The sequence below is a fragment of the Phyllobates terribilis genome, unplaced genomic scaffold (genome assembly GCF_046119375.1).
Source record: "Phyllobates terribilis strain yellow unplaced genomic scaffold, ASM4611937v1 Scaffold_11__3_contigs__length_659146591, whole genome shotgun sequence".
Classification (NCBI taxonomy): Eukaryota; Metazoa; Chordata; class Amphibia; order Anura; family Dendrobatidae; genus Phyllobates; species Phyllobates terribilis.
Genome location: NW_027362771.1, coordinates 565,784,486 through 565,810,944, shown reverse-complemented (window position 1 = coordinate 565,810,944; position 26,459 = coordinate 565,784,486). Strand labels below are relative to the sequence as shown.

The 26,459-nt window shown below is 39.6% G+C and overlaps 1 protein-coding gene across 1 annotated transcript in view; it reads left to right on the top strand.

Moving 5' to 3' along the window:
• Positions 1-26,459, top strand: part of COL5A3 (collagen type V alpha 3 chain) — a 280,312-nt gene that overhangs the window by 219,200 nt on the left and 34,653 nt on the right. The window contains 27 exon segments of the mRNA XM_073654124.1: positions 521-601; positions 686-742; positions 862-915; positions 1,237-1,290; positions 1,429-1,482; positions 2,720-2,773; positions 3,227-3,280; positions 4,144-4,188; positions 4,541-4,639; positions 4,731-4,784; positions 4,872-4,916; positions 6,584-6,637; positions 7,997-8,041; positions 9,319-9,372; positions 12,635-12,679; positions 12,946-12,999; positions 13,887-13,994; positions 14,411-14,464; positions 16,137-16,190; positions 16,498-16,542; positions 16,686-16,739; positions 16,938-16,982; positions 19,899-19,952; positions 20,599-20,652; positions 21,904-21,957; positions 22,040-22,147; positions 25,729-25,818. Of these exon segments, the coding sequence (XP_073510225.1) occupies positions 521-601; positions 686-742; positions 862-915; positions 1,237-1,290; positions 1,429-1,482; positions 2,720-2,773; positions 3,227-3,280; positions 4,144-4,188; positions 4,541-4,639; positions 4,731-4,784; positions 4,872-4,916; positions 6,584-6,637; positions 7,997-8,041; positions 9,319-9,372; positions 12,635-12,679; positions 12,946-12,999; positions 13,887-13,994; positions 14,411-14,464; positions 16,137-16,190; positions 16,498-16,542; positions 16,686-16,739; positions 16,938-16,982; positions 19,899-19,952; positions 20,599-20,652; positions 21,904-21,957; positions 22,040-22,147; positions 25,729-25,818 (1,623 nt within the window).

Genomic DNA, 26,459 nt, shown 5'->3' with positions numbered 1-26,459 from the left:
AAAATTTCTTACATTTGTTATAAAATTCACCAAAAACAAATTAAAATAAAAAATACATTAAAAGGGTTTCCTAGATTTAGAAAGGCAATTTTAAATAATTTTTTAAAGGATACTGAATTGACAAAGGAGTTAATGTATGCAGTACCCGCATCTATCATCTGGATTAGACAGGGACTACAAAGAGTGACTCTCGTTCTGGAGGTTTAGAATTATGTGACAATATGTAATACTTCAATTCTCCTCTTGGAGTGCTACAGGGGAAGTGAACACTTAATGCCAGGCTCACCTCCAGGTTACAGCTCATCACTGAGAGTCTCAATACTGGGACAACTCATGATCAGATTATTATCCAGGACCAATTATAATTAAAAAGCCTCTGTCTAAAGCACACTGGCCCTTAAATTCTTCTGGTAAATTTTAAAGGCAGGTAAGTAGAAAATTGGCAAAACTCAAATCAAGCAAAGTCGTAATCTTTTTAACTCACCCATTTTTCTTCTCTATATATGCCTTTAATATATAGTTCCAGTATGGTGGTGACTCCAGAGGACAGACGGTGTCTTTTCAAGAAGCTCAGGCGCAGTTAATGTTGCAGCAGGCTAAGGTGCGGTATTACATATATATGGAGTGGCGTCATATGTCTTCAAAGAAATCTCCATTAACATCTATAAATTATTTCCATTTTTAGTTGGCCATGAAAGGTCCACCTGGACCAATGGGTATGACCGGAAGACCTGGTCCTCTTGTAAGTCTGATTGGCAAAACTTTTCTAGGAAATTCTTGATCCAATTTTTTTTCAATCTCAACTTTATTTTATATTTGGCAACAAGAAATGTCAACTATTTTTGTGTGTATTTTTTTTAGGGTCCTTCTGGACCTCCAGGTCTTAAAGGTGATTTCGGAGATTCAGGACCTCCGGTAAGTTTTCCATTACTAAGTATTTTTGAATCAGAGTAGGACAGACTCCAAAAACTTCAAACACATACAATACCTCAAGTGCAACCTTAAGGTGGCCATAACAAAAGTAAAGGTTAATAAACCACTGCGAGAACCTCTCATTTCCCAGAGGAACAAACCATCAGACACGTTGGTATCCAATATTTCTGGCCTTTTGCTCCCCAACATATGTCAAGAGTTGAGAGACCGCCATGCCTATTATTCTAAGGTCTTTTGACCAGGACTTTGTCTCTATTTATGTGCATTTACATCTTGATACTTTTCTACTTCTTCCTTTTGTAGGGCCCACGTGGCTATCAAGGCATCCTAGGGCCTCCTGGAAAGATCGGCAAAAGAGTAAGTTTTAACCATGAATGCACAGTTTGCAAATATTTTCACCCCTGCTCTTCCATATCCTCTTCTCTCTTCCCATCTTCTGTTCACTATCTACACATGTAACCATTTTCATTTAAATATTCCTTGTCCTTCTCAAAGGGACGTGGGGGAGCAGATGGTGGCCGTGGTGTGCCGGGGGAAACTGGAGTCAAGGTAGGTAAAAATTTTCAACATTTCAAAAATACTTAGTACCTCTCGGCGCTCACCTTAACCTTTAATTTTTAGACCCCTTGTTGAAGGCTTCTCACCCAGTCAACCAGTCTCCTATTTTGCACATGATGTGAAACATGAACCCTAAAACAGTTGTATGCTAAAGGAAGTCTTCTCTGTCTTCTATTTTTTGGAGAAGATTCTGGTTTGGCATTTTATCCTAAGTCATTGTGCAATATTGACTCCTAGGTTTGCTACCTCCAAAATTTAGCACCAGATACCCTGTTCTTTTCCTCTATGAAGCGGCTATTTGCATATTAAAAAGTATTATCATGCCCTGCACCTGAAAAATGCAATAGCCACAATATAATACTCTAATAATAAGATGTTATATGCCAAGTTCTAGTGGTTCAGTATTTTTTTATAACGAGTCCTCAAGACACTTCAACAGCTCATATTTTCAGGCTTTCACATGTTTTTGGGGTGGATATCATCCTACATTTTGGAAGGACTGGAGGACTAAGGTTGGGAAGCACTGTTGTGTGAGTGTTACTAAATCTGCGGCGTGTCAAATGGATTTTTCCATGCTACACAAACCTGTTTGTCCCCTGCCATCACTCCTAAAGACACCTTTTCTATAAATCTTGACTTGAATAGTGGTATTCACCAGCCAAAGTGAATACTGGATGGCAGTCATCCTCTTGATAAGTGGATATGCGTCTCTAGGTGAAAAAAAATCCTTTTTGTGTCCATCAAGGAAACAATCAAAAGGAGAAAATATAAAATGTGATGACAACTACTCTGAAACCTAAGAGTAATTGTCACTTGTGTACCCAGAACATTTAGATTTCCATAATATCGCCTATTGACCCCATTTAGTTTTCTTTGGGGGCTGCATCATTGGCTTATTGCGTATGATTATCCATGTGGCCACCTGGAATAAACTGAAAAGAACCAAGAAGAAAAACGTTCCTAGCACTAGTTAATATTTTCTTAGTACAGCTAACACTTCCACTAGCCCACACCATTCCTCGTGAATTGACCAGGGTTCGTATATTTATTACTACTGGAACAAATTTCCATTGGTCAAAGTCTTTATTCTGAATTTTTGTGCAACCTATCGTTTTTGTTGATAATTATCTATCAAGATTGGATTAATGCAAGAAGAAAGATGTATAATAAGATATAACACTCCTATATACAAGCCAACTTTTAACTAGCAATGTTGTGTTTTCTGTAGGGAGACCGTGGATTCGATGGCATGCCTGGACTACCGGGAGAGAAAGGTCACCGGGTAAGTAAATATGACACATGGTTTGGTTTATAAGTTAGACTTCCAAAACTCATATATAATTAACTGGATTTGATGACCATGATAAACCCAATATGGTTTCGAGGCTATTGGAAGTATAAAGGTCCTCATACACATTAGATAATTGTTGGTCAAACGATGCTTCAGACGATCATTCAGCCAACCGCTATCTCACCCAAATCTCCAATATGAGAAAGCCGTCATCGGACATGGCAGCCAACGGCTTATCTCCTGGAGAACAATGCAGTTGGCAGTCATGAATTGAACATGCCTGATTGACATTTCTTCAAACCATCAGTTGGTCGGATCTCTCATAGACAGTAGATTGTTGGCCGAAGTGATCGATAATGGTGGGTTCGACAGACATTAGACTAATATGTATGGGAGCCTCAAGGGTCAGTTAATTACAGATTACTATATATTTTTCTAACACAGGGAGACTTAGGAAATGGAGGTCCAGCTGGTCCACGTGGAAGTAATGGTGAAAAGGTAAAAACTTCATATCATCTTTGCATTTTTCATCAGTTTTGGTCAATATTCTCCTTGCAAAAAAAAAGTCTTCTACTGAGAAATAGACCCAGAATAATCTTCCTTCTGTCCATTATAGCATTGACCAACAATAGTGGAAGACTGAAGATGGTCATAGACTTTATAGAACCATGTTAATCAATATTGAGTACTTGTTTCAATTATCTGGTGAAAGTGTACTTCCACCTATAACTATACTACATCTTATTGAAGGAGGGCACTATAGACAAAACAGATTTTATTTATTTCCCCTAAATTACCTACTTAATTAAATGTATAGTTATTTCTTAATTAATGGGCTTTTCCAGGCTTACTGAAGAGTGTATGTTCTCAGGTACTGCAACTCAATACAGGAAAGGCCACTGTGCAGAGGATGGCATTGTGCTGTTCAGTTCTGTTCATTGTTTGCATCCAGTCAGTGCAGGAGATGGAAACGTCTGGGCAGATGTCGTGGGTGGGCAGTTGTCGGCCCCCCCACCGAATTATTAATGATGACCATTACTGTGTATAATAACGACAGGCTTTCAAAATAATTTGACCGGGCAACCCCTTTAAGCCTGAAAACCCTCTTTAAGCATTTATAAGAAAAAACTTCAGAAATAGTTTTTAAGCCCATTTAAAATCTTCTGTAAAGTCATCAATGTAAAAATATATTTTTATAGTTACATTTTGTACAGATCCTTTCATACAAGAAAATATAAATATTGTCCCTTTTTTTAAAACTTTTTTAAACTATTAACTTAAAAAATTGTTTTAATAAATATGGATTACTCTTGTAACTGTGTTTTGTTCTATATTTTGAAAGTTGTGTTTCTGTTTTTTAGGGTTCCGATGGGCCTTCTGGACCTTCAGGTTCTCCTGGAGAAGCCGTAAGTTATTTTATAATTCAGCCTTCTATTCCTAGAGAGAAACCATTGGGTTTTCTTCTGATCCACAATGAGTCCAAGTTCTTGATCTAATGCAGTGTTCCCCAACTCCTGTCCTCAAGACACACCAACAGGTCATGTTTTCAGGATTTCCTTAGTATTGCTCAGGTGATGGAATTCTTGCTTGTCGAAGTGATAAAATTATCATCTGGGCAATTCTATGGAAATCCTGAAAACATGATCTGTTGGTGGCTCTTGATGACAGTAGTTGGGAAACACTGATCTAATGTGATAGTCTACTGTGGATCTACTCAAGTGTACTAGTAATAATGGTAACGAATGAGTTTCTTCACAGGGTGCTCGTGGCTTGGTGGGTCCCAGAGGACCTCCTGGACCACCTGGTCAGCAAGGTGTGAATGGCATTGATGGAGTTCAAGGAGCAAAAGGAAACCAAGTACGTAAAAGACTTTGAATATGTGATTTTGTAATTATCAAGGTTATAGTGTATTCTTACTCTTTGGACTATTTATTTTCTAATTTAACAGGGTATTCAAGGAGAAACTGGGCCAAATGGGCAACAAGGAAACCCAGGATCTCACGTAAGTGTGAAGAATGAATAGATAAATCATTTTGCCTCAATAAAGTTTTGAGTTTTGTTTGAGGAAATAAAACGTTTTTCATTTTAGGGATTGCCCGGACCTCAAGGTCACATCGGAATGCCAGGAGAGAAGGTAAGTCGATGTTGTGTATTCGTACATTCCCATTGTCAATATGGTTAAGTGTGGTTGTAAGTGGGAATGTCAGTCATCTGAACGTAACTACAAAACTCCACATTTATAATCTTATTCCACCCCAATTTTTGAGCTTGCCTCAGTTCAGAGCAAGACAGACATTTTCCTCAGTCAAAAGATTGATGTAAGGTGGTTAGACTCCTTCGTTCAGCATACAGACAATCCTCCTGACCTCCCAATATGCACGCTCTCTTCGGCCAAGCGTGCCAATAGGCTGACCTGCCAGAGATGAGCGAATCATTAGATGCAAGTCGAATTTGTGTCGAATTTTTAGGAATTAACTGAACCCGGAGAATTCAAACAATAAAAAATCTGCTTCACCCGAACCACCAAAAATGGATACTGCTATTTTACACGTTGCAGAATATTGCATGAGCCAGCGGAGATTTAGGTGCAGTCAGGCAGGTTTCCTCATCATGCCTTGCATCAATCACATCACATGGTATAGTACAGCAGATCAAGAGGGACTATCATAGCCTGTATGAAAGCAGAAGCAGGGAATGCAACAGCCACTTTGTGGTGAATCTGGATAGTGAGAGGTCATCACAGCTCACAGTTTAGCCGTAGAGATTGGGAGAGAAAGCCATAAAACACCGATGAAACAGTACAGATAGTGTGTGAAGGCACATCAGTAAAGATTAGTGTGTGAGGAAAAGAGAATAATACAGATTTAACAAATAGCGTAAAAGAGAAATAGGAGCCAGAGTGCAATAAACATCTTCTCAGGGCAATTGGAGGCTTTAGATTACTTTCGAGTCATGGCGTATCAACTCACTCCAAATCGAGTTTGACAAAATTTTAATTTTAAAAGATTCACTAATTTCTAGTGACTTGATTAAAATGACATGTTGAATTTCAATATGCCTAATCATTTTTCTCTGACAGCTGCAGAATAAACCCTAGCTAAACAATGGGGTCCTGCCCCACCCAAATTGGTGGGTTCAGACGTCGGTAGTCTTAGGATATATACAATAATATGGAAAGTCAATATATTACTATGCTCAGCACTTGATGGCTAGTAAGCTTGATTTTGGCAACAAAATTAATCACGGGTTCTACCAAAATTAACTTGGTTCACTTTAGGGTTTTATGCTGGTGTAAAATACATAGATGAGTCAGTTGTACCACAATGACACATTGTACCTGGATTATAGCCGGCTCAATCGGGCCTAGTGGAAAAGTGAGAGATTTTCTTCCTCTGCAAATCAAGATAATTTAAGGCCACCAACAATATTTCACAAGTGACGCAGGTCCATCAAATTCTCTATTATCTATATTCTGTGTTGAATCAGAAAAACTCATACCAAAACCACTATACATTAGAAGCCCATTTGCCTTTGGCTCCTTTCTCATGACAACCCAACATTAAAACTAATTATATACACTGATCAGCCCATAACATACAAATTTGCAGATAAAAAAGGTTCTCCTCAATGATATTTCACCCACTTGACCCAATCCTTGAGTAGAAACTAGGACATACTGACTTTAAAAACATGGGGCTACTCCTGAAGTTCCTACAAGACCCATAATAGCCATCTTGTGTGTAAGTTCTTACTAAATCTATAGTGTAAAGATATAATCTTCGTATCTGTCTCTTTTTCCAGGGTCCACCAGGAAAGCAGGGAATATCAGGTCTGGCTGGGTCCGATGGGCCACCGGTAAGTAGATATCTATACTGTGTGGTTTGCAGCTCAACTCAAAAGAACATCCAGTAGCCGCCCTAATTTGATCATACTCTAATTTTAGACGGTTCTACATCTTCCAAAATTATTGAGTCATGTAAATGTCGATATGCAACCGCTTGGGATGAAAGAACTTTACCACAATGACGTGACATTATTATAGAGATGTTGTAATCCTAAAAAGTTACGCATGGAAGAACTCAAGTTCCCAAGTTATAAGTTTATATTTTTGCAGTTAGTCATCAACCAGGAATGATGACTTGACCTAAAAATCCGATGAAGACACATTTCTCAAGTCCAAGAATTAATTTTGGAATGGGCACAGGAGTACGCCTATGATGATATCATATGGATATTTTAACCGTAGACATAAATCAGCCTCTTCACAGATGGCACCAGTAAAAATTTCATTCATCATCACAGAAAGCAAAAATGATATATTTGGACCAAAGTTCCCATCCAAGGTTACGTAACCCAAGAGTAATATTTCACAAGTTACATAAGTTCATCAAGTTCAACCCACTAATTTTTATGTTGCATTGATCGAAAAAAAAGTCAAACCCAAACCTCTGAATACTAGATGCCCAATAGTCCCTAGACCCACTCACTTTTGGCTACTTTTTCATGATAAACCAGTAGATAATATATTATCTAGCAAAGCCTTATGTCGGAGGTAGAGATGAGCAATTAAATTCCTGCTGCCATTGTCCAACGTCCTGTCTGGTCCCATGTGGCAGCCAGTCCTTACGATGTCAACGAGACCAATAAGCACCAGAGGCGCCCTTGATACAGGGCCGAGGATACTGGGCACAGGAGTAAAAACCGACTGCCATGGAACACCAGACTGGATGCTGGAACAAGGCCTAGTCAGAGCTCTACATCAGAAGTATTCCTCAATTACCATATTATCACCCTTTAGATTTTATCAATATTTTCTTATAACAAATCGGATCTAAGGGATAACATTTCTCCTTGTGGAGAGTGACAAGCCAGGCTTGGCATATAAGAGTGAGGAGACTTATAGGCCATACAGTGCTCCTCTGGGAAGTTAAATATGCAAATTGTCTCTACAGAGAGGAAGGGGACTAGAACTCTAGTGCCACCTATTGGAAGCAGCAATCCTAAAAGTCAATATTGACCCTTTAACCAGCCTTGTCATATGACTTAGAATAAAAGCCCAACCAGAATCTCAATTTACAGACAGTGTTTCGGGGTGTTGCCCCTCCTCAGTGCAAAGTATGAGATCTGATTTGGCTACGTGACAGGCTTAAGACTGGGATCTAAGGGGTAAAATGTTTTACCACTAACCACATCTAATGGTGCTTATGTTCTCAGGGACATCCCGGTAGAGAAGGACCGGCTGGAGAGAAAGGTATTCAGGTGAGAGTTTGATTGAATAAAATAACAACATGAAATATATTTCAGTCCTTAAGAAAAAAAATACATCATAACCCGTTCCTATAGACACCACATTAAGAACAGCACTGAAATATAGAATACTACATGGAACCACAAAGTCTAAAACATGTAATGTGGGTCTGTATTGGAGATAATCTGCCTCTATGGTTTGGGTTTACGATGCCTCATGCATATTTTTTATTTTGGATTTCCATATAAGTGTTTCCATTTAGTTGTAATATAATCTCATTCCCAATGGTACTATCTAATAAGGATGACGTAAGGGTTGAGGCATTCAGTCCTAATCTAATCTATCTATTTGTTGACGTAGAAGCTTGACTATGCCGCCATGGTTGGAATGTGGCTTATTACATCCTGTGCCATATTGCAGAAGTAGCTTCAGTCTACAAGACCTGGCTAATATGTCATGGTCACATTTATCACTGTATTGTAGGAAAAGTACTAATAAAGTTCAGATCATCTGAAGATATCAAAACACCTTGAAAGCATAAATTCCGAATTCAGTCACTTTTGGCCAGACCGGTCACTTTTTTGTTGTTGTTGTTTCTATTACTATCATAGTCCCGGCTGGCGGCTCTTAGTGATGGGCAAAGTTGAACATTTTGGGACATTCATAATAGCTAACCCAAGATAAGGAAATGTTTCATACGTTTAAGTCCATTGAGGTCAACTATAGCCTACCATGTGGAGACCAATATGTCATTTGGAAATCCTAAAGGGCAAAAAAATGGAAAATTAAATTTAGGTTGTGCCTCTTATGGTATACAGTTGAGCTTCTCATAGTTTGGGCCTGTGCCTTTCATGGTTTAGGTTTGTATTTCTCATGGTTTAGCCTCTTATGGTTTAGACTTTAGCCTCATAAGGTTTAGGTTTGTGCCTCTTAAGGTCTAGTCTTGTGCTTCTTATGGTTTACAACTTTGCCTCCTATGCTTTACAGGTGTGCCTCTTGTGGTCTTCATTTGTGCCTCTTATGGTTTAGGCTTGTGCCTTTTATGTTTTAGGCTTGTGCCTCTAATGATTCAGACGTGTTCCTGTTATGGCTTTCAGTTGTGCCTCTTATAGCTTTCAGTTGTGCCTCTTATGGCTAAGGCTTGTGCCTCCCATGGTTTAGGCTTGTGCCTCCTATGGTTTAGGCTTGTGCCAATTATGGAATCTGTTCTGCCAATGGTAGACCTAGAAACATGGGGTCTTTTATATAAATTACTCACAGTTTTACTTTTTACGTTTTTTTTTATCAGGGTGTTCCTGGATCTCCTGGTCCTATCGGATACCCTGGCACCCGTGGTGTGAAGGTAAGAATATATAGTGAGTAATAATAATGAAGCGACAACTATCATGCTGTAAAATAATGTTCTATACTAATTTTGTAATTCTCAGTAATGGGCATATGATCATATGTGCAGCTACACAGGGGGCCTGTAAGAAAGAGATATATATGATCCTTAAAAGAAAAGGTTTACAATACTTACTTGCCAGTAAAGGACTAAACTAATTATCCCCATAACTTAGGGTGCATTAACACTGGCCGATTATCATGAATAACCATTCCTACGAACGTTTGTTTTGGAATAACCAAGTATTAAAAAATTTACATTTTATTTATGGTAAAGTTAATTTGTCCAAGTAGTTTTGAGCCCCTGAAATGAGGAGGTTTTGTAGAGAAATGGTTGCAGTTCCTAAACGTGCAACATGTTTTGTAGTAGAATTTACTCCTTCTTCAGGCATCCTGATACTCTAAAACACGTTTTGTATGCTGGATCCATTACCCGGTCTGCACCTCAGGATGGTGAATGATCTGGACTTTTGCTTTTCTTTGTTTGGTTTGTGTAAACCCCATAACTCTTTGGCCAGGAATATTGCAAAATTTGCCAGAACTTTATGAAAAATTAGGCCATTCCAAGCCAGTTGGGTACAGTAGTCATGCATGCCCTCATGTTGTGTTAGGCCAGTGATTCCCATCCAACAACATCAAGAAAACTTGTCACTTTCTTAGAAAGGATTTATTCCAGCTTTGGAAGCTTTAGAATAGTCGAGAAATCTAGGACAGAAGACATTAGGAAAAATTTTTACAATATTCGGGTAGCACCTCCGGAAAAAGGCTACGTTCACAAGAGCGTATAAAAAATATTACAGTTTTTGTCCAGAAAAAACTATAGAATTTTCATCTATATAGAATTAGTTTTCAGACATCAGCATTTACTAAAATTTACAAGAACAAAAACAGTTTCCCATGTTAAGAAATTGCAATGTATCTGGAAAAATCGGAGACTAAACTGTTGACCCGTATGGGATTCAATTTTTTTTCTCCATACCTATAGACTTAAATAGGCGAGTTTCATCCAAAACACAGAGAATAATGCGTGCTGCAATTTTTTTTTTAAGCGGACATTTGTTCCATGTAAAAACATGGTCATCTGAACAGTCCTATTGATTAACATTGGTCCGTCTTTTTTATGGACAGCAAAAATACGATTGTATTTGCCACCATTGTATTTGGGAAAAGTGACCGCCATAAAGGTAATGTGTCATCAGAAAAGGATTTATTGTTTCAATCGGATTTTTATTTGAAATATATTGCTTTTTAAAAAGTGTTGGTCTTTTTTTGGGTGTGTAAAGGGAAGGGTCATTGTATTCCTGTCTGTGATGATAATGAGACGTCTGAAAACTCATCCTGAAAGGACAGGAAGTATGAGTCTAGAGTAGCCCAGTGGCCAGATTAACATTGTTTTTGATCCTCACGTCAGTGGCTCCGTCAGCGTGGCAAAATGGATTCGGGCATCTTCACTGACAGGACCATTGACTTTAAAGAGAGCACTGGAGGTTGCCATTTTTTTATGAACCAAGTGTCATAAAACAGTTTTGCTGGAGGGTAGAAAGCACCAAACCCGTTAATGACCCGGGAAGTTTTTAGTTATTGCGCTTTCGATTTTTCCTCACCTTCTTCCAAGAGCCATAACTTTTTTTTACATTTTTTTCCATCGACAAATCTGTATGAGACCTTGTATTTTTTGGGGACGAGTTGCAGTTGTGAATGATACCGCTCATTCTACCATATAACATACGTACTAACCGGATTCTTCAGGTCAGTACGATCAGTGTAATACCAAACTTATCCATTTTTTTAATTACTTTAGTGGTGAAAATTTTTTTACATTTGCAAAAAATTATATATATTTTGTTTGTGTCGCCATTTTCCGATACCCATAAAATTAAATATTTTATGTCGATGGAGCTGTGTGAGTTCTCATTTTTCGAGCTGACATTTTTAATGAGACCATTTTGGGGCACATATTACATATTGTTTGCTTTTTATTGCATTTTTTTGCAAAGTGTGGTGATTGAAAAATGGCAATTTATGGAGTTCTGATTTTTTTTTCTTTTTGTTGTTTAAAATACTGTTTAAATAATTTTAGGTTTCGCTAGGTTGCACTATTTTGGATACAGTGATATCCTCCAATTTTTTTTTTTAATTTTTGAAGGAGAAAAGATTTTATTATCCACAGGTCCATTGCAAATAAACATATGTTATCTGGTATATGTTTCTTTACAATGGGTCCTTTTGGTGGACAAATGTCTCAGTATACAACCTGACATGGCCACCATCGGGTGCATACCTCCTGAGCAAATGAGCTTGAGAATGGCAACAAATATAGTGTGTACCTAGCAGGGCCGTGGAGTCGGAGTCATGAAGTCGGTGTCCATTTTGGTGGAGTCGGAGTCGGTATAAAATGGACCGACTCCTAAAATATATAGTAAATTGGGTACTGTAGTACAATGCAGGATGTGCTGTAAATTTTTTCAGAAGAATTTGAAAAAGTTATGAAATGTCCTACAGATGTCTGTTCTGTTCCTGATCTAAGGATCTCGGCTCTTAGTTGCGATGAATCTGTGCTGCACTTTATGTACACGCTCAGTAGTGAGACAGTGCTGTGGAGTCGGAGTCGGGAGTCAGGGAAATTGAGGAGTCAGAGTCGGAGCTTTGGTTACCAAATCCACAGCCCTGGTACCTAATCTTAACGACCTATGACAAAAATGAATGGCATCTGAAGTAAGTTTAACCAAATTATATTGCGTGGAGGCACTTTTAACGTTGACCACTCACTAATCTAGTATTACCGTGTAGATAATTTTAACCACTAGCTGCATCTGATAAATGGCTTATAAAAGAGAATGAATGGTGTGGTAACCTGTGTATCCTCATCTGACCAAAAATTTCTGAAGGGCATTGTTGGGCATCTTTTTGCCAACTCAATAAACCAAGTGGAAGAAGGAGAACTTCTGATAGGCCATATTGCAATAGATAGGAGAGGGCAACCAGGGAATGTGTCCTAGGAGCTGGGAGCTTTGGATGTGCCAACAAGGCATGTGGCCATGACCAGGGTATAAGCATATGGGGATGAGGCAGCGGATTGAAATTTACCACTATGTAAAGGAAAGCCTACCCAAAGCTTATGCCTGTTCAATGAAGGTCATTTTATAGGACCAGTCTTCTAGGTTCTCAAAAACATCCTATTTCTAACATCACTAAATTGCGCTTTTTGACTTACTTTACAGGGAGCCTTCGGAGTGAGAGGACCAAAAGGAAGTAAAGGTGAAAAGGTAAGCGATGTGTTGGGTAGATGATGAAGAAAAAATGTTAAGAATTGGAGACCAAATAGCTTATAAGAAATGCCCCAAATAGAAAAAGAAATCTACACTATAATAGATATTGTACATTGACCTTGCCCAATACAATGCTGATCCTTCTTTGGGGATATTTTTAATATTTGAAATAAAGTACAAAAAGGGGTAATAGATTCATAACATGTCCAGAATCCTCTGTAAAGCAGCCCATTTATATACGCTTCACTTTTTTAATATTACAGGGGGAAGATGGATTTCCAGGTTCCAAAGGCGATATGGGAATTAAAGGCGACAGGGTAAGTCATGAATGGCTGACTTTCTGGGCTCTACATGAGAGAGAAAAAAAATGCCACCATATTCAATATATTTTTTGGCTAGAGTAAGTAATAGATCTCAACATGTACCTAGTCCCGGCCCAAGAGGAGTCAAGAGCAGCAGGGGCTGTGTTTGGACCTCAACTCCCTAAGTTCCCATTGTTTAGGAAATTATTTATTCTGTGCCATCAAACCCGCAACTAACATCTTCCATGTAAAGAGATCTGTAGGTCTTGAGGGACAGGAGCTTAGGTGGATGGGATAGGTGTGAGAATTAGGTAACGGACAAGGGAAGACTTAGGCCTATGTGACTAATTACGACCTGCACCAGATGGCAGATCTCATTTTGATTTTGTTATGCGGCCCAATATGGCACCAATTGTCATATAGGTTAAAAGATCACTGAGGTACATTGGTGAATTACACCAAAATTATTTAATTCACAAAGAATAAGTATGAACAAAGAAAACCACACAGCTCACAGACAAAGGACCCACAAAGAGTCAAACTGGCCCAGTATAGTAATAGAGAATCCTCCAGCGTTCCCAGCACCTCCTGAATCATTTTTCTTAATGGGCCCAAGGAACTTTATTTTAATAATGGCCCCACCAATCAACTATTGTAATTAAAGAAGCCAATGTTTTAGGAGAAACACCTATTACAGCAATTCCTATTACGGCAATTGTGTTCTGTCATGATGAGCCAAAATAAAGAGGACATCATAGACTTGATATGTATATACTCTCTACTGAGTTTCTCATGATGTCCTTGCTTCTTCAATGGAGATTATATTGGTTGATAACTCATCAAGGATCATTGTTGGATCTCAAAAATGGCAATTATATTCATTATTTTTGTTTTATTTATAGGGAGACCCTGGAGTTATAGGAGGACGTGGTGAAGATGGTCCTGAAGGACCAAAGGGACAATCCGGACCTTTTGGAGAGATAGGCGGTTCTGGGATTCCTGGGGAGAAGGTTGGTATATCTGTACCATTCCTATTACAGATTGGTTGATCATCTATTAATGGAATATATTTTTTCCATATTCACTGATCTTCCATTAGTCGAATATATTTTTTTTCTTCTGTCCATGCCAAGAACTCTTAGACACTACATACTCATGGAGTGATCTCCGACCAGTAGCTTTTCAGCTGTTCCAAAATGACAACTCCAACTATGACCTGACAGCCGGCATGCTGGAAAATCATAACTTGGAGGCCACTATTTGATTGACAGGCACATCTGTTGGTCATACATGTCTAATTCAATAGTGCTAAGGGTCATTTTTTGCTTTCCATTTGATGGGCTCCACAATTACATGCCTTTTGTATGCACTTTGCACACACTTTTCCCCATATCTTGATGTTATGATCTGCATTTTATACCTCCAGGGAAAACTTGGAGTTCCCGGTCTGCCAGGATATCCTGGGCGCCAAGGGGCAAAGGTAAGAGTCGCTGAAAAAAATACAGAGATTGATATAAGAATGGCCAACAAGAACTGAAGAAATCATAATGACTGTCTCTAAATAGAAGTGCAGCATTGGGAGGTTCAGAGGTCATTGTCACAACTAGGATCCTACTTGTCTGTACCTATTAAATGCCAAAACTGTAGACAAAGAAGGTCGTTTTAAGAAGACCTCAGATGCATTAGTCATATTTTGGGTATCTATGACCGAATTGTTATATCCATCTATTCTTGAAACTTTAAGCAATTCCTCAAAGATGAAACTATGTGCAGCTGAAGCAAAAGCAGTATGGTCTTGGGGCAAAAGCAGACCATCAGTATTTTGATAGAAAGAGTTGGCAGATTTCTGAAGGACTTCCCATGCCTATACACAATAGATGAATGTTGATCGAACGTGCTAATTTAGGCAAGACTGGCAGACCATTTAGTTTGTATGGGGGTGGCCCGACTTTTCTCTAAGGGCAGATGTGGGATTAGAGAAGGGTCACATTTGTCATGGCAGTAACTCGCATGCCTCCTCAGCGCCGCCCTACTCACCGTGGTCACAGTGCGGCTTCTCCTCGTGTCAGGCTGTCTTGCTGAGTTTGCCTTTTGCAGCACACCTCAGCACGGTTACATTTGCAAGTGGTTTACATTTGGCTTTAGTGGGGCGTGGCCGGTCTCTGAAGGAATTTAACCCTGTTGTGTACTGCAGAGATTAAGTTTCCTGGCCTATCCCATGCCAGCAGCATCTATACTAGGCAGCTCCTCCCACCACTCTTTACCCGGACATTCCTAGCCTGCTAGCACTTTATTTATGCATATTTCTGTATTATGTCTCCCGTTATCGACCCAGCCTGTTTACCCGCTCTGTTTGACTTCTCCAACCCTGACTCCGGCTTTGTACTATGAACCCATGCTGCCTGCCCCGACCTCAGGCCTTCTGACTACGCCTCTGTCTCACCCTCTTGTACCTCGTACCCACGCCTCTGACCCCCTGGTCAGCTGCTGCAGTCCTGGAGACTGCCCTGGCGTGGTACTTGGTGTCTACCGGCATCCCAGCCTATCCTCACCATCAGATGCCCTAGTAAAGACCTGGTAGACACTTAGTCACACCCCTCCAGGGTAAGCCCGGCCCGTGGCGCAGTGGGTACCATTGTTACAACATTCAATCAGAAGTGTTCAGCAGTATCCCATTCCACTCTTCCCATGGAAATCTCATGCACACTCGGCTAAGATAAGTGTACGTATGCATGGAGAAGATCAGAAGAAAGGGCTGTTGGCAGAATGAGTGAATAATACATATGGTCAACTTTACTAGAGAGGAAGTCTATGGCGAGAACCTCACTCTCAACAAAACAAGTTGTTACATTACCAAAGGGGCTCTTTTCTTGCACAGGGGACCCATGGCTATACATTGGGCAAGCTAGTTTTTATAAGATGAGGAACAAAAAGAGGTCATCCAAATATGTCAACCCGTGTCCATATGTACTTTAACTTAGGCAGTCCCTGGAGTGAAGGACCTCTACTCCAGCTTGGAAGGAGTCAACGCAACCACCTGGATAGATTTTTACATTTCTCTCAATACTATATACATTATGTTTTGCATATACATAAGTAATGTGCTAGGTACTAAATTAGGAAATTATTGATTTACTAACTTCACCTTGTAGGGGTCCGTAGGATTTCCTGGACCATTGGGTGTGACTGGAGAGAAAGGCAAGCGGGTAAGTTTTAATAAAACCTTCCCATGAGAAATATCTAAAAAACCTAAATGGGACCATAAAGTTAGGGTGAGGTGGAGATAAGGGAAGCAAGAATCTGATTCTAAACCAAATGCTTCCTTGGAATTAATATATATCTTAGCTGTAAATTAATGCACTTCATTGTTGTATATAAAGTCTCAGATTGACTCCTGATTCCTAGGAAATAGCTCTATGTTCAAAGAGTCCGTGGTGAGCACCTTAAGGAGCTATTTGGACAGAATAATTTTGGTGACTTTTTCAGGCAATATTCTGTTTTACTTCCATTTAGGGAAGAGGTGGTCAGGCCGGACAAGCCGGAACACGTGGCCCCTCGGTAAGAACATTGCATATTGTGATAACATTAATCATAACTATAATGATTTGATGGTTTTATGTCTCTTTAGACCTTTTCTCTCCAAAATGGCACCTGGGATTGGGCCCTAAATCTTAACTTATGACTCTATGATGTTTCTTTAGGGTACCAGAGGTGAAAGAGGTCAACGAGGGCCAACTGGAAAGCCAGGTCTGAAGGTGAGCGTTCCAGCAGGTTGGCTTAGTCATAATGAAATTCACAGTTAAAGTCAGAGTTAATATAGACTTGAGTGCAAGGACCAGGATAAATGTCCTTTATGGATATGAGACCTTTGTGGGCGATCTCTTCTGTCAAGAGCCAAAGTAGACCTTCTGATTACGACACCAATGTCATTGAGATTCTCATGTATTTTGCAGGGTGACTCTGGTCAAGATGGTGTTCCAGGAGCAGCTGGTGAGAAGGTGAGTTATATTCTGCTGGACATGTAAAGAATCTCCGCACCAAATGATCTTGACTCAATCATTACACTTAGTGCTGATTACTTTCTTAATATATTCCGATAGTGGTCAGACCACCACTTTTCTAATACTGAGCTCCATATCCATTGAATTATCAAAGTCAAATGATAAAATTTAGATTGCCTATGACCTCCACTAGAGGGAGCTAAGGAGCTTACCACATACTGTTTACCCCCTTGGAGATGCAGCTATTTTCATTTTTCTTCCTCAACTTTCAAGATTCATAACTTTTTTTATTTTTCCGTCGACATAGCTGTATGAGGGCTTGTTTTTCGCAGGACGAGTTGTAGTTTTACATTTTAAAAGTAAATTTCTATGTTGTTCTTTTGGTTTTGATGTTTACTTCACGGTAAAAATGACCAGGTGACTTTGTTCTTTGATTTAGTATGGTTGTTAGAAAAGCTATAACGCAAACATTCAGCCACAAAGGGTGGCTGGTATGGTCACACGTATATTCAAATATGACCATAGACATAAAAAAGGTAATAACTTAAGCTTACCAAGTAGGCAGTAAACAGCGTACAGTGGGTACGGAAAGTATTCACACCCCTTTAAATTTTTCACTCTTTGTTTCATTGCAGCCATTTGGTAAATTCTAAAAAATTTTTTTTTTTTATTCATTAAAGTACACTCTGCACCCCATCTTGGCTGGAAAAAAAACAGAAATGTAGAATTTTTTTAAAATTTATTAAAAAAGAAAAACTCAAATATCACATGGTCATAAGTATTCAGACCCTTTGCTCAGACACTCATATGTAAGTCACATGCTGTCCATTTCCTTGTGATCCTCCTTGAGATGGTTCTACTCCTTCATTGGAGTCCAGCTGTGTTTAATTAAACTGATAGGACTTGATTTGGAAAGGCACACACCTGTCTATATAAGACCCCACAGCTCACAGTGCATGTCAGACCAAACGAGATTCATGAGCTCAAAGGAACTGCCCAAGGAGCTCAGAGACCGAACTGTAGCAAGGCACAGATCTGGTCAAGGTTACAAAAGAATTTCTCAAGGTTCCTAAGAGCACAGTGGCCTCCATAATCCTTAAATGGAAGAAGTTTGGGACCACCAGAAGTCTTCCTAGACCTGGCCGTCCAGCCAAACTGAGCAATCGTGGGAGAAGAGCCTTGGTGAGAGAGGTAAAGAAGAAACCCAAGATCACTGTGGCTGAGCTCCAGAGATGCAGTAGGGAGATGGGAGAAAGTTCCACAAAGTCAACTATCACTGCAGGCCTCCACCAGTCGGGGCTTTATGGCAGAGTGGCCCGACGGAAGCCAGTGCAAAAGATATGAATGCCCGCATAGAGTTTGCTCAAAAACACATTAAGGACTCCCAGACTATGAGAAATAAGATTCTCTGGTCTGATGAGACAAAGATAGAACATTTTGGTGATAATTCTAAGCGGTATGTGTGGAGAAAACCAGGCACTGCTCATCACCTGCCCAATTCAATCCCAACAGTGAAACATGGTGGTGGCAGCATCATGCTATGGGGGTGTTTTTCAGCTGCAGGGACAGGACGACTGGTTGCAATTGAAGGAACCATGAATGCGGCCAAGTACAGAGATATCCTGGATGAAAACCTCTTCCAGAATGCTCTGGACCTCAGACTTGGCCGAAGGTTCACCTTCCAACAAGACAATAACCCTAAGCCCACAGCTAAAATAACAAAGGAGTGGCTTCAGAACAACTCTGTGACCATTCTTTACTGGCTCAGCTAGAGCCCTGCCCTAAACCCAACTGAGCATCTCCGGAGAGCCCTGAAAATGGCTGTCCACCAACGTTCACCATCCAACCTGACGGAACTGGAGAGGATCTGCAAGGAAGAATGGCAGAGGATCCCCAAATCCAGGTGTGAAAACCTTGTTGCATCATTCCCAAGAAGACTCATGGCTGTACTAGCTTAAAAGGGGGCTTCTACTCAATACTGAGCAAAGGGTCTGAATACTTATGACCATGTGAGATTTCAGTTTTTCTTTTTTAATAAATTTGAAAAAATTTCTACATTTCTGTTTTTTTTCAGTCAAGATGGGGTGCAGAGTGTGCTTTAATGAGAAAAAAATGAACTTTTTAGACTTTACCAAATGGCTGCAATGAAACAAAGAGTGAAAAATTTAAAGGGGTCTGAACCCACTGTAGATATACAAAGAAATAATAGCCAATTCACATAAGTATAACCACAAAAGTTTAAAAAAAACCTCTTTGTTGAAAAAATATATATAAATCTTTATTAATTCTCATAAATAATATAATGTTAACAATTTCCAATGAGTGCACACAAGGGGGCGACAGACAAACAGCAGGAGGAGATGTAAAAGTTAAACAAACAGTCATATGCTCAACAGCTAGTCCAAAATAAAGTACATAGTACAATTAATAACTAGAAATAGCAATTGATATATAAATAGTATAAATTTAAAATTTAATATATGCAAGAAATCTAGAAAAATATATATAATGAGCACCATGCTTCAATAGATAATAGAACTAAATAATTCATACATAAAGGAGTAGGAGTAGAAGCATGACTATAACAAGGCAATATATATATCCATATGTCTTAACTTCAATCAGAAAGTGTATAAAAAATATATAAAAGTAAGGTGATAAGTACTAGATATCGAACCTGAATTCATCTCCTCCCGTTGGAATGGTGTCAGGTCCTGACGCGCGTTTCGGAGTCAGCCCCCTAAGGCTGACGCTGAGACGCGCGTCTGGACCTGGCGCCATGGGTGCAGGTTTCAAGAGAAGTGACCCACCCAGAATGATGTTCCGCTATCTCTTATATACAACCACTTTTACAACAGTTCCTACCTTAGTGTCCTTATGAATATACTAAATCATTTATTTTTGTCTTTGTAGGGACCAATGGGGCCTCCAGGACCAGTTGGATTTGCAGGACCGAAAGGACCCAATGTAAGTAGAGATTACAATAATCTGATACCGGATTATGTTTTACAATTAAAGTTAAACATAATTATTGGAATACGTGATGGAGTCTCGACCAGACAAGCAAAAAGCGATCGGCAAGTTATTACCTAACCTTTCTAACTTGGTATAAGCCCTTTTAACAACTGGGGTCTCCTGTTCAAAACCTTCATCTGTTAGCCAGTCAGGAGATGACTTACAATGAGCATCTCTCTTTTTGGAGGAATCACCTTGTCCAACACTCAACGACAGAGGATTGATTTCAATGGGGCGCTATGTAATGCTCCATTTCCCCACTTGGCGGTGCTATAAGGAAATTGAATTCTTTCTGTTAAGTTCCCCCAGAGATCACAGCTGATCGTTGGATATCTTGGTAGGACACTCCTTATTGTCGGAGGAACCCTTCTAACAAAAATTAATTGGCGTGAAACGCGTTGAAGGATGCCTTTACTTTTTTAGCAGTGATTTTAATGTAATTTGAATTTTTCTACTTATTCTGTTATTCTTCTGGGTGGACAACACCTTTAAGTGGTGTTTTCAGTAGTTTTCTATTTTTCTTGGACTTCTGACACTTGCGACTTATCAACGAAATGCAGTTTGTCCGCCCTAACTGTTGTCAATGCTTTCTCATCAGGGTGTCCCTGGGAAAGATGGCTTACCGGGACATGCTGGCACACGAGGAGAGCCGGTGAGTTGTACTATGATCGTATGTCATGAAATCTAACATAGTATAGTATTTGTATGTTCGTACTTTAGGTGAATTCTGGTACAAAGAATTTGAATTATATTATTTTGAGGAAAGATCTCCACCCAAAAAATAGTTGGATAAAATTTTGAACCTGTGCTCTGATCATACAGGCTATGAGTTTACAAAAGACTATGGGTCTGATTCACCAAGTGCAATTTTCTTTAAACTCACATTTTTTTTTTTTTTTAGAAAATGTCATAAACTTAGTGATAAATTTGGTGTAAATTACCCCAGCTCGACTTTTTAGACATGGTAGTACACTTCCCAATGTTAATTATGAGCAAGAGACCAATGTGCTAAATGTTGCACTTTAATGATGAACTTTTGTTCAATTTACAACTTTTCACAAGTTTTTGCACCAAAAAAATGATTTTTTTTCTCAATATGTTAAATGTTAGAAAAGAAGTGGAGACCATTGTGCCAAATATCGCAAGTTTTTTCCGTGAATTGCGACTTTTTATGAGTGTGATGGTTGCAGTGTAAATGTATTTGTTCAACACCTTTTTTTTAAGGCAGAGATGACCGGTCTGGAATATGCGACTTTTTTTGAAAATTTAATGTAGAAATGCATATTCATGGAATGGAATAAAGTACGCCATACTTCATGCCAAAGGGTTAACCATGACCCCTCTTTCTCATTATTTTTAACTTTTGGTGTTGGTCCTAAAAATGGTGCAATAAATTACGTAAAACATTGATTTGGCTTAGGCATTTACGACACTAAAATGTCTCAATTTGCTTAAAAATTTTGGAGCACAAATTTTGGTACAAACACAACTATAAATGTCTCCCTGTGACTACAGTTGGGACACTGAGACTCTCACTGCTTTGTGACTTCAGATGCAAGGTGTCAGCTGCAAAACCCAAGCCTAGCTCGTGTTCCTAGAAGACATTGGATAAATATCGATGTCTATATCACTAATATATCTCATTCTCTGAACTCATTTGGTTTTTTTAAATGTCCATTTATTATGTCATGCCTCTGCTCTTTCTGTGTATATATTTGTGTTTCTTCAGATACTTTGTTATACCATGCCTGATGAAGAGACCTAAGTAGTCTCGAAAGCTTGCTTATTTTTATTAGCCATTAAAAAGTATCATAACTACAAGATTATTTTGTTTCTCCCACTGAGAACAATCAATCTCGTATCTGTAATATTTGACATTTTATTTCCCTATCTAATGTAACAGGGTTTTCAAGGCAAAACAGGTCTTCCAGGGCCAGCTGGAGTCGTGGGGCCACAGGTATGTATGTTATCTACAAAGGCTATCAAGATATTATATCTTTGTCCATGGAAAACATGATTATTTAGGTTCTCTTAATTAGGGTAAATCTGGGGAAACCGGCCCTATGGGAGAGCGAGGACACCCAGGGTCACCAGGATCTCCCGGTGAGCATGGATTGCCAGGTGCTGCTGGACGTGAAGGTGCAAAGGTAAGGTCCAAACTCTGATGATGTTTAAAAGGGGTTCATAAACTTCCAAAAGAAAATAAAAAAAAGTTATATAGATGGTCACAAATGTGGCTACAGATTACAACACATTGCTAAGGTCAACCACTCTAAGTTGGGTTTTTGCCACAAGAGCGGCTCCATCACTTTGCCCTTTTGCTCTTCTGGGCTGCCCATACAAAGGGTATTTTAGTTGACTGTTTTCGGAAAGACTTTAGTCTGTGAAGGCTGTCATTTTGAAAGAAAGTCATGCTATAGAATACCAAATCCATCGGTTTGTGATCTTTCGTCGATGTTATGAGATCTGTCATTTGCTAGGAAGGACTTTTTAACAACAACACCTGGCAGTGATCAAAACAATCCAACTTTTTCAGATATCTTTCTTCGGTTGGCGTCTATTACATTTGCTCCTGTGATGAAGAGGTGCCAATATTGAGCGAAAATGTGGCTCTAAATTGATCATTTTGTGTCATGGGTGTGTCAGAAGTAACAGACAGTCCCCCTGTAGTTGGTTTCAGGAGATCTCTACATTCGGCATTACAGACATCTTCTTAGAGGCTGGCTGTCTCTAGAACCCAGCGGCTACCTCCCTCTGGCTAATTAGCTCTCTGGCCTGGGTGTATAAATACCTGGTGTGTCTGAGAGGGAGGTGTCGGCGATATTCATTACTACTTGTGAGGCTTTAACAAGAGCAGTGCTTCGTCCTCTCTGGAGCTTGAGGCCGTGTGCGCATTTGTTTGGAGTCGTCTAAAGCTAAGCAATTCCCCCCTGTTTGTCTACCCTTGTTGTCTATAGAGTTTAGTGGAGATCGACTAGTGCTCATCTCCTTCCTTCCCAAGCCTTAGCCATACGCCAGGGAAAGTCAGGGCGAGGCATGCGTGCGGCGATTGGTGAAGAGCCAATATAGGGATGGTAGTTGAGACAGGGTGACACTAGACCAGACTAGGAGGTCTCCACTCGCCTCTTTCCCAAGTGTCTGGGCTCCCTTTCCCTCTTCCCTCTGTGTTGCACTGAGTCTTTCCCACACATTGCATGACAATTTGGCTGTCAAAATTTTTTCGTGTATGGCTGACTTTATTTTGACTTTGATGGAGTCGTTCCTCGTCAATCTCCAGTTGGGTACATTACTTTTCATTTCCGCCTAGATGGAGTTTTGAAAAACATGTAAGATATGGTCAACTATCCATCCAGAAGCAACACATTAATGTATCATCTGACATGCCATATGAATACCTCAGATGATGTAAGATCAGGAAACCCACAGATTCCATAGAATCATAGAATGTTAGAGTTGGAAGAGACCTCCAGGGTCATCGTGTCCAACCCCCTGCTCAATGCAGGATTCACTAAACCATCTCAGACAGATGTCTGTCCAGCCTCTGTTTGAAGACTTCCATTGAAGGGGAACTCACCACCTCTTGTGACCGCCTGTTCCACTCATTGATCAAAAAGATTTTCCAAAATTAGGGTGATAAAACCAAGATACCTACGCCAGGCGCTCAATCTCTATCATAATGTGACTTGATCTGGGTTTCTATTGATGGGATGCAGATCTATTGTTTGGTATAAAGGACTTTTTAACAACCCCACCCAACGATGATCGAAAAAATCCAATACAATAGATCAACTTTTTTACAGAGCTCTGGCATCTGTTGCCATCTATCACTCTAGTTCCAGTCACAAAGAAGGGCTAATGTTGGGTAATTGGCCTCTAAATTGAATGTTTTACCAGTTAAAAATTCTTGTGTATGGCTAACTTTCTGTTTTGTCTTTGGCGATTAGAACATTTATAAAATATACAGAAATCACAGATCCTACATTAAAGTGCCAACATTGGGTTGCTATTGTATGCCCATTCTCCCTCATCATTCTCCAAGCATTTTCAATTCCCCCCATTATTTTTAGAAGGCACATACCATATAGATACCGCAGATGATAAGTAAGTAATATCAATAAGCTGGAAACCCATAGATTTTCCAACAGAGGGTGATAGGACCAATATACCTATCCCAGATGCACCCCAAGAGAGATGCTCTCTCAGATATTTGCCCTTTTTGCTGTTTTAGGCTGACCATATGTGAAGTATTTCAGATGACTGTCTTCTGAATATGATTTGTCATTCATAGTTGGTCTGTGAAGGTTGTTTTTTTTTTTACAAAAAAAGTCATAAGTTAAAATGACAAATCTCTAATGTAACTCTTTTATGATCTGTGAATTAACCTGAGCTCCCATTGATGGGATGCCGGTCTGTCGACTTTTCAACAAAACCCAACAATGATCGATAAACACACAGTAGACCAACTTTTTCACAGATGTCTGACTTCTTTTGGCATCTGCTACACTTGTTCCTCTGACAAAGAGGTGCCGATATTGGGCCAGAAAACTGGCCTCTAAATTGGTATTTTTGGCCATCAAAAAATTTTCATGTATGGCTGACTTTGTTTGGTATTTGGTGGAGGATCTTTAAAAAAATGACAGTCAAACACCCCACACTAAAGTGCCAACGTAGAGGTGATATTGTACGCCAGTTCTTCTTCATCATTTTCCAGTTGGGAAAATTACTTTTCATATCCCCACATTATTTTAAGAAAAAAAAGGTTTTGAAAAACCTTGTAAGATGTGGCTTGTACGGTTGACTAATCATCTAGAGGCACCACCTTGAAGTATCTTCAAACATTCCATATAGATATTTCAGATAATTGGTAAGTAGGATCCGTAAGCTGAAACTCACAGATTCCCAAAACAGGTTTTCCCAGTCTTAAAATTTCTATTCAACACCGTAGTTGCGCTAATTTTCCAAACTTTCAATTAATAGAAACAAATTTTCCAATTTAATTGACTGGCATGAAAACACCAAGAGTTGCAACATATTTGAGCAATTCTACGATACGCAAAAATTTTATGACTTTTCAAAGAATGTTAAGTCAGAATGTTGGCTTATTCGCTTTGACGAATTGGGGTCAAGAAGTCTGATGGCTAGAACGCCTACCAATCCCAGAGGTGTGGATCCTAGAAGATGTCATGCATATCCTTGACCTCTGCTCTTAATAGAGGTTAGTCATGTGCACCTCCACTCCATTCATTTTCCATGAGACTGTCGGAGATAGCCGAGTGCTGTACTTTTCTCTGGCAATGTCGTGGAGAATTAATGGAGTGGAGGTTTAGAATGCTTGATCTCTGCTCCATTCAGAAGGGGTTAGCCCTTAGTTATCCTCTATATGTTATCCTCTGTACAGGGGGTAGCTTCCATATTTGGTACAGACCCTTTAATGTTTTCCCAAAGTTTCACTTCTGCAAATATGTATGATATGGTATATATGGGACAATGGTTGACGCGGTCATTTCCCTGTTACATCTAGTATTATTAGTACTAGACAGCAGGTATGATGAGCTGAATTTGGCCCTGGACACTGTACTATTTGTTACTATGTTTGTTTTTTCATTATTTATTTTTTGTACTGTTTTTTATTTCTCTTACATATTTTTTGGTGTGACTCGTTCAATGTGATTTTTTTTTTCTTTGTCTCTAACCATTTACAAGTAACGTATATCCTCTTTTGTTGCAGGGAGACCCTGGTCCTTCAGGAAATCCTGGTAAAGCTGGACCTCAAGGTTTAAGGGGATTTCCTGGTGCCCGCGGCATAGGAGGCGAAGCAGTAAGCATCATTACTACAAATTCTCTTACAAGTTACTTTACTTCTTGGCCTCGTAGAGTTGGCCGATCCTGGACACCCTCATACATTACCACTCGTATGTCTAGTGTCTCCCATTCATAGAAAGGTAGAATTGAAAGGGACCTCCAGGGTCATCGTGTCCAACCACCTGCTCAATGCAGGAGTCACTAAACCATCTCAGACAGATGTCTGTCCAGCCTCTGTTTGAAGACTTCCATTGAAGGAGAACTCACCACCTCTCGTGGCCGCCTGTTCCACTCATTGATCTCCCTCACTATCAAAAAGTTTTTTCTAATATCTAATCTGTATCTTCTTCCATTCAGTTTCATCCCATTGCTTCTAGTCTTTCTTTGTGCAAATGAGAATAAAGCTGATCCCTCTACAATGTGACAGCCCTTCAGATGTTTTTAGACAGCTACTAAGTGTTCTCTTTGCAAGCTAAACATTCCCAAATCCTCTAACCGTTCCACATAGGACATTGTTTGCAGACCGCTCACTATTCCATCACTACCTCCTCGTCACTCCCCTCAAGGCTCTGTCCTGGAACCTCTAACTCTTCTCTACCTAAACCTTTAGTCTGGGACAACTCATACAATGCCAAATTAATTTTTCTGGCCCATACT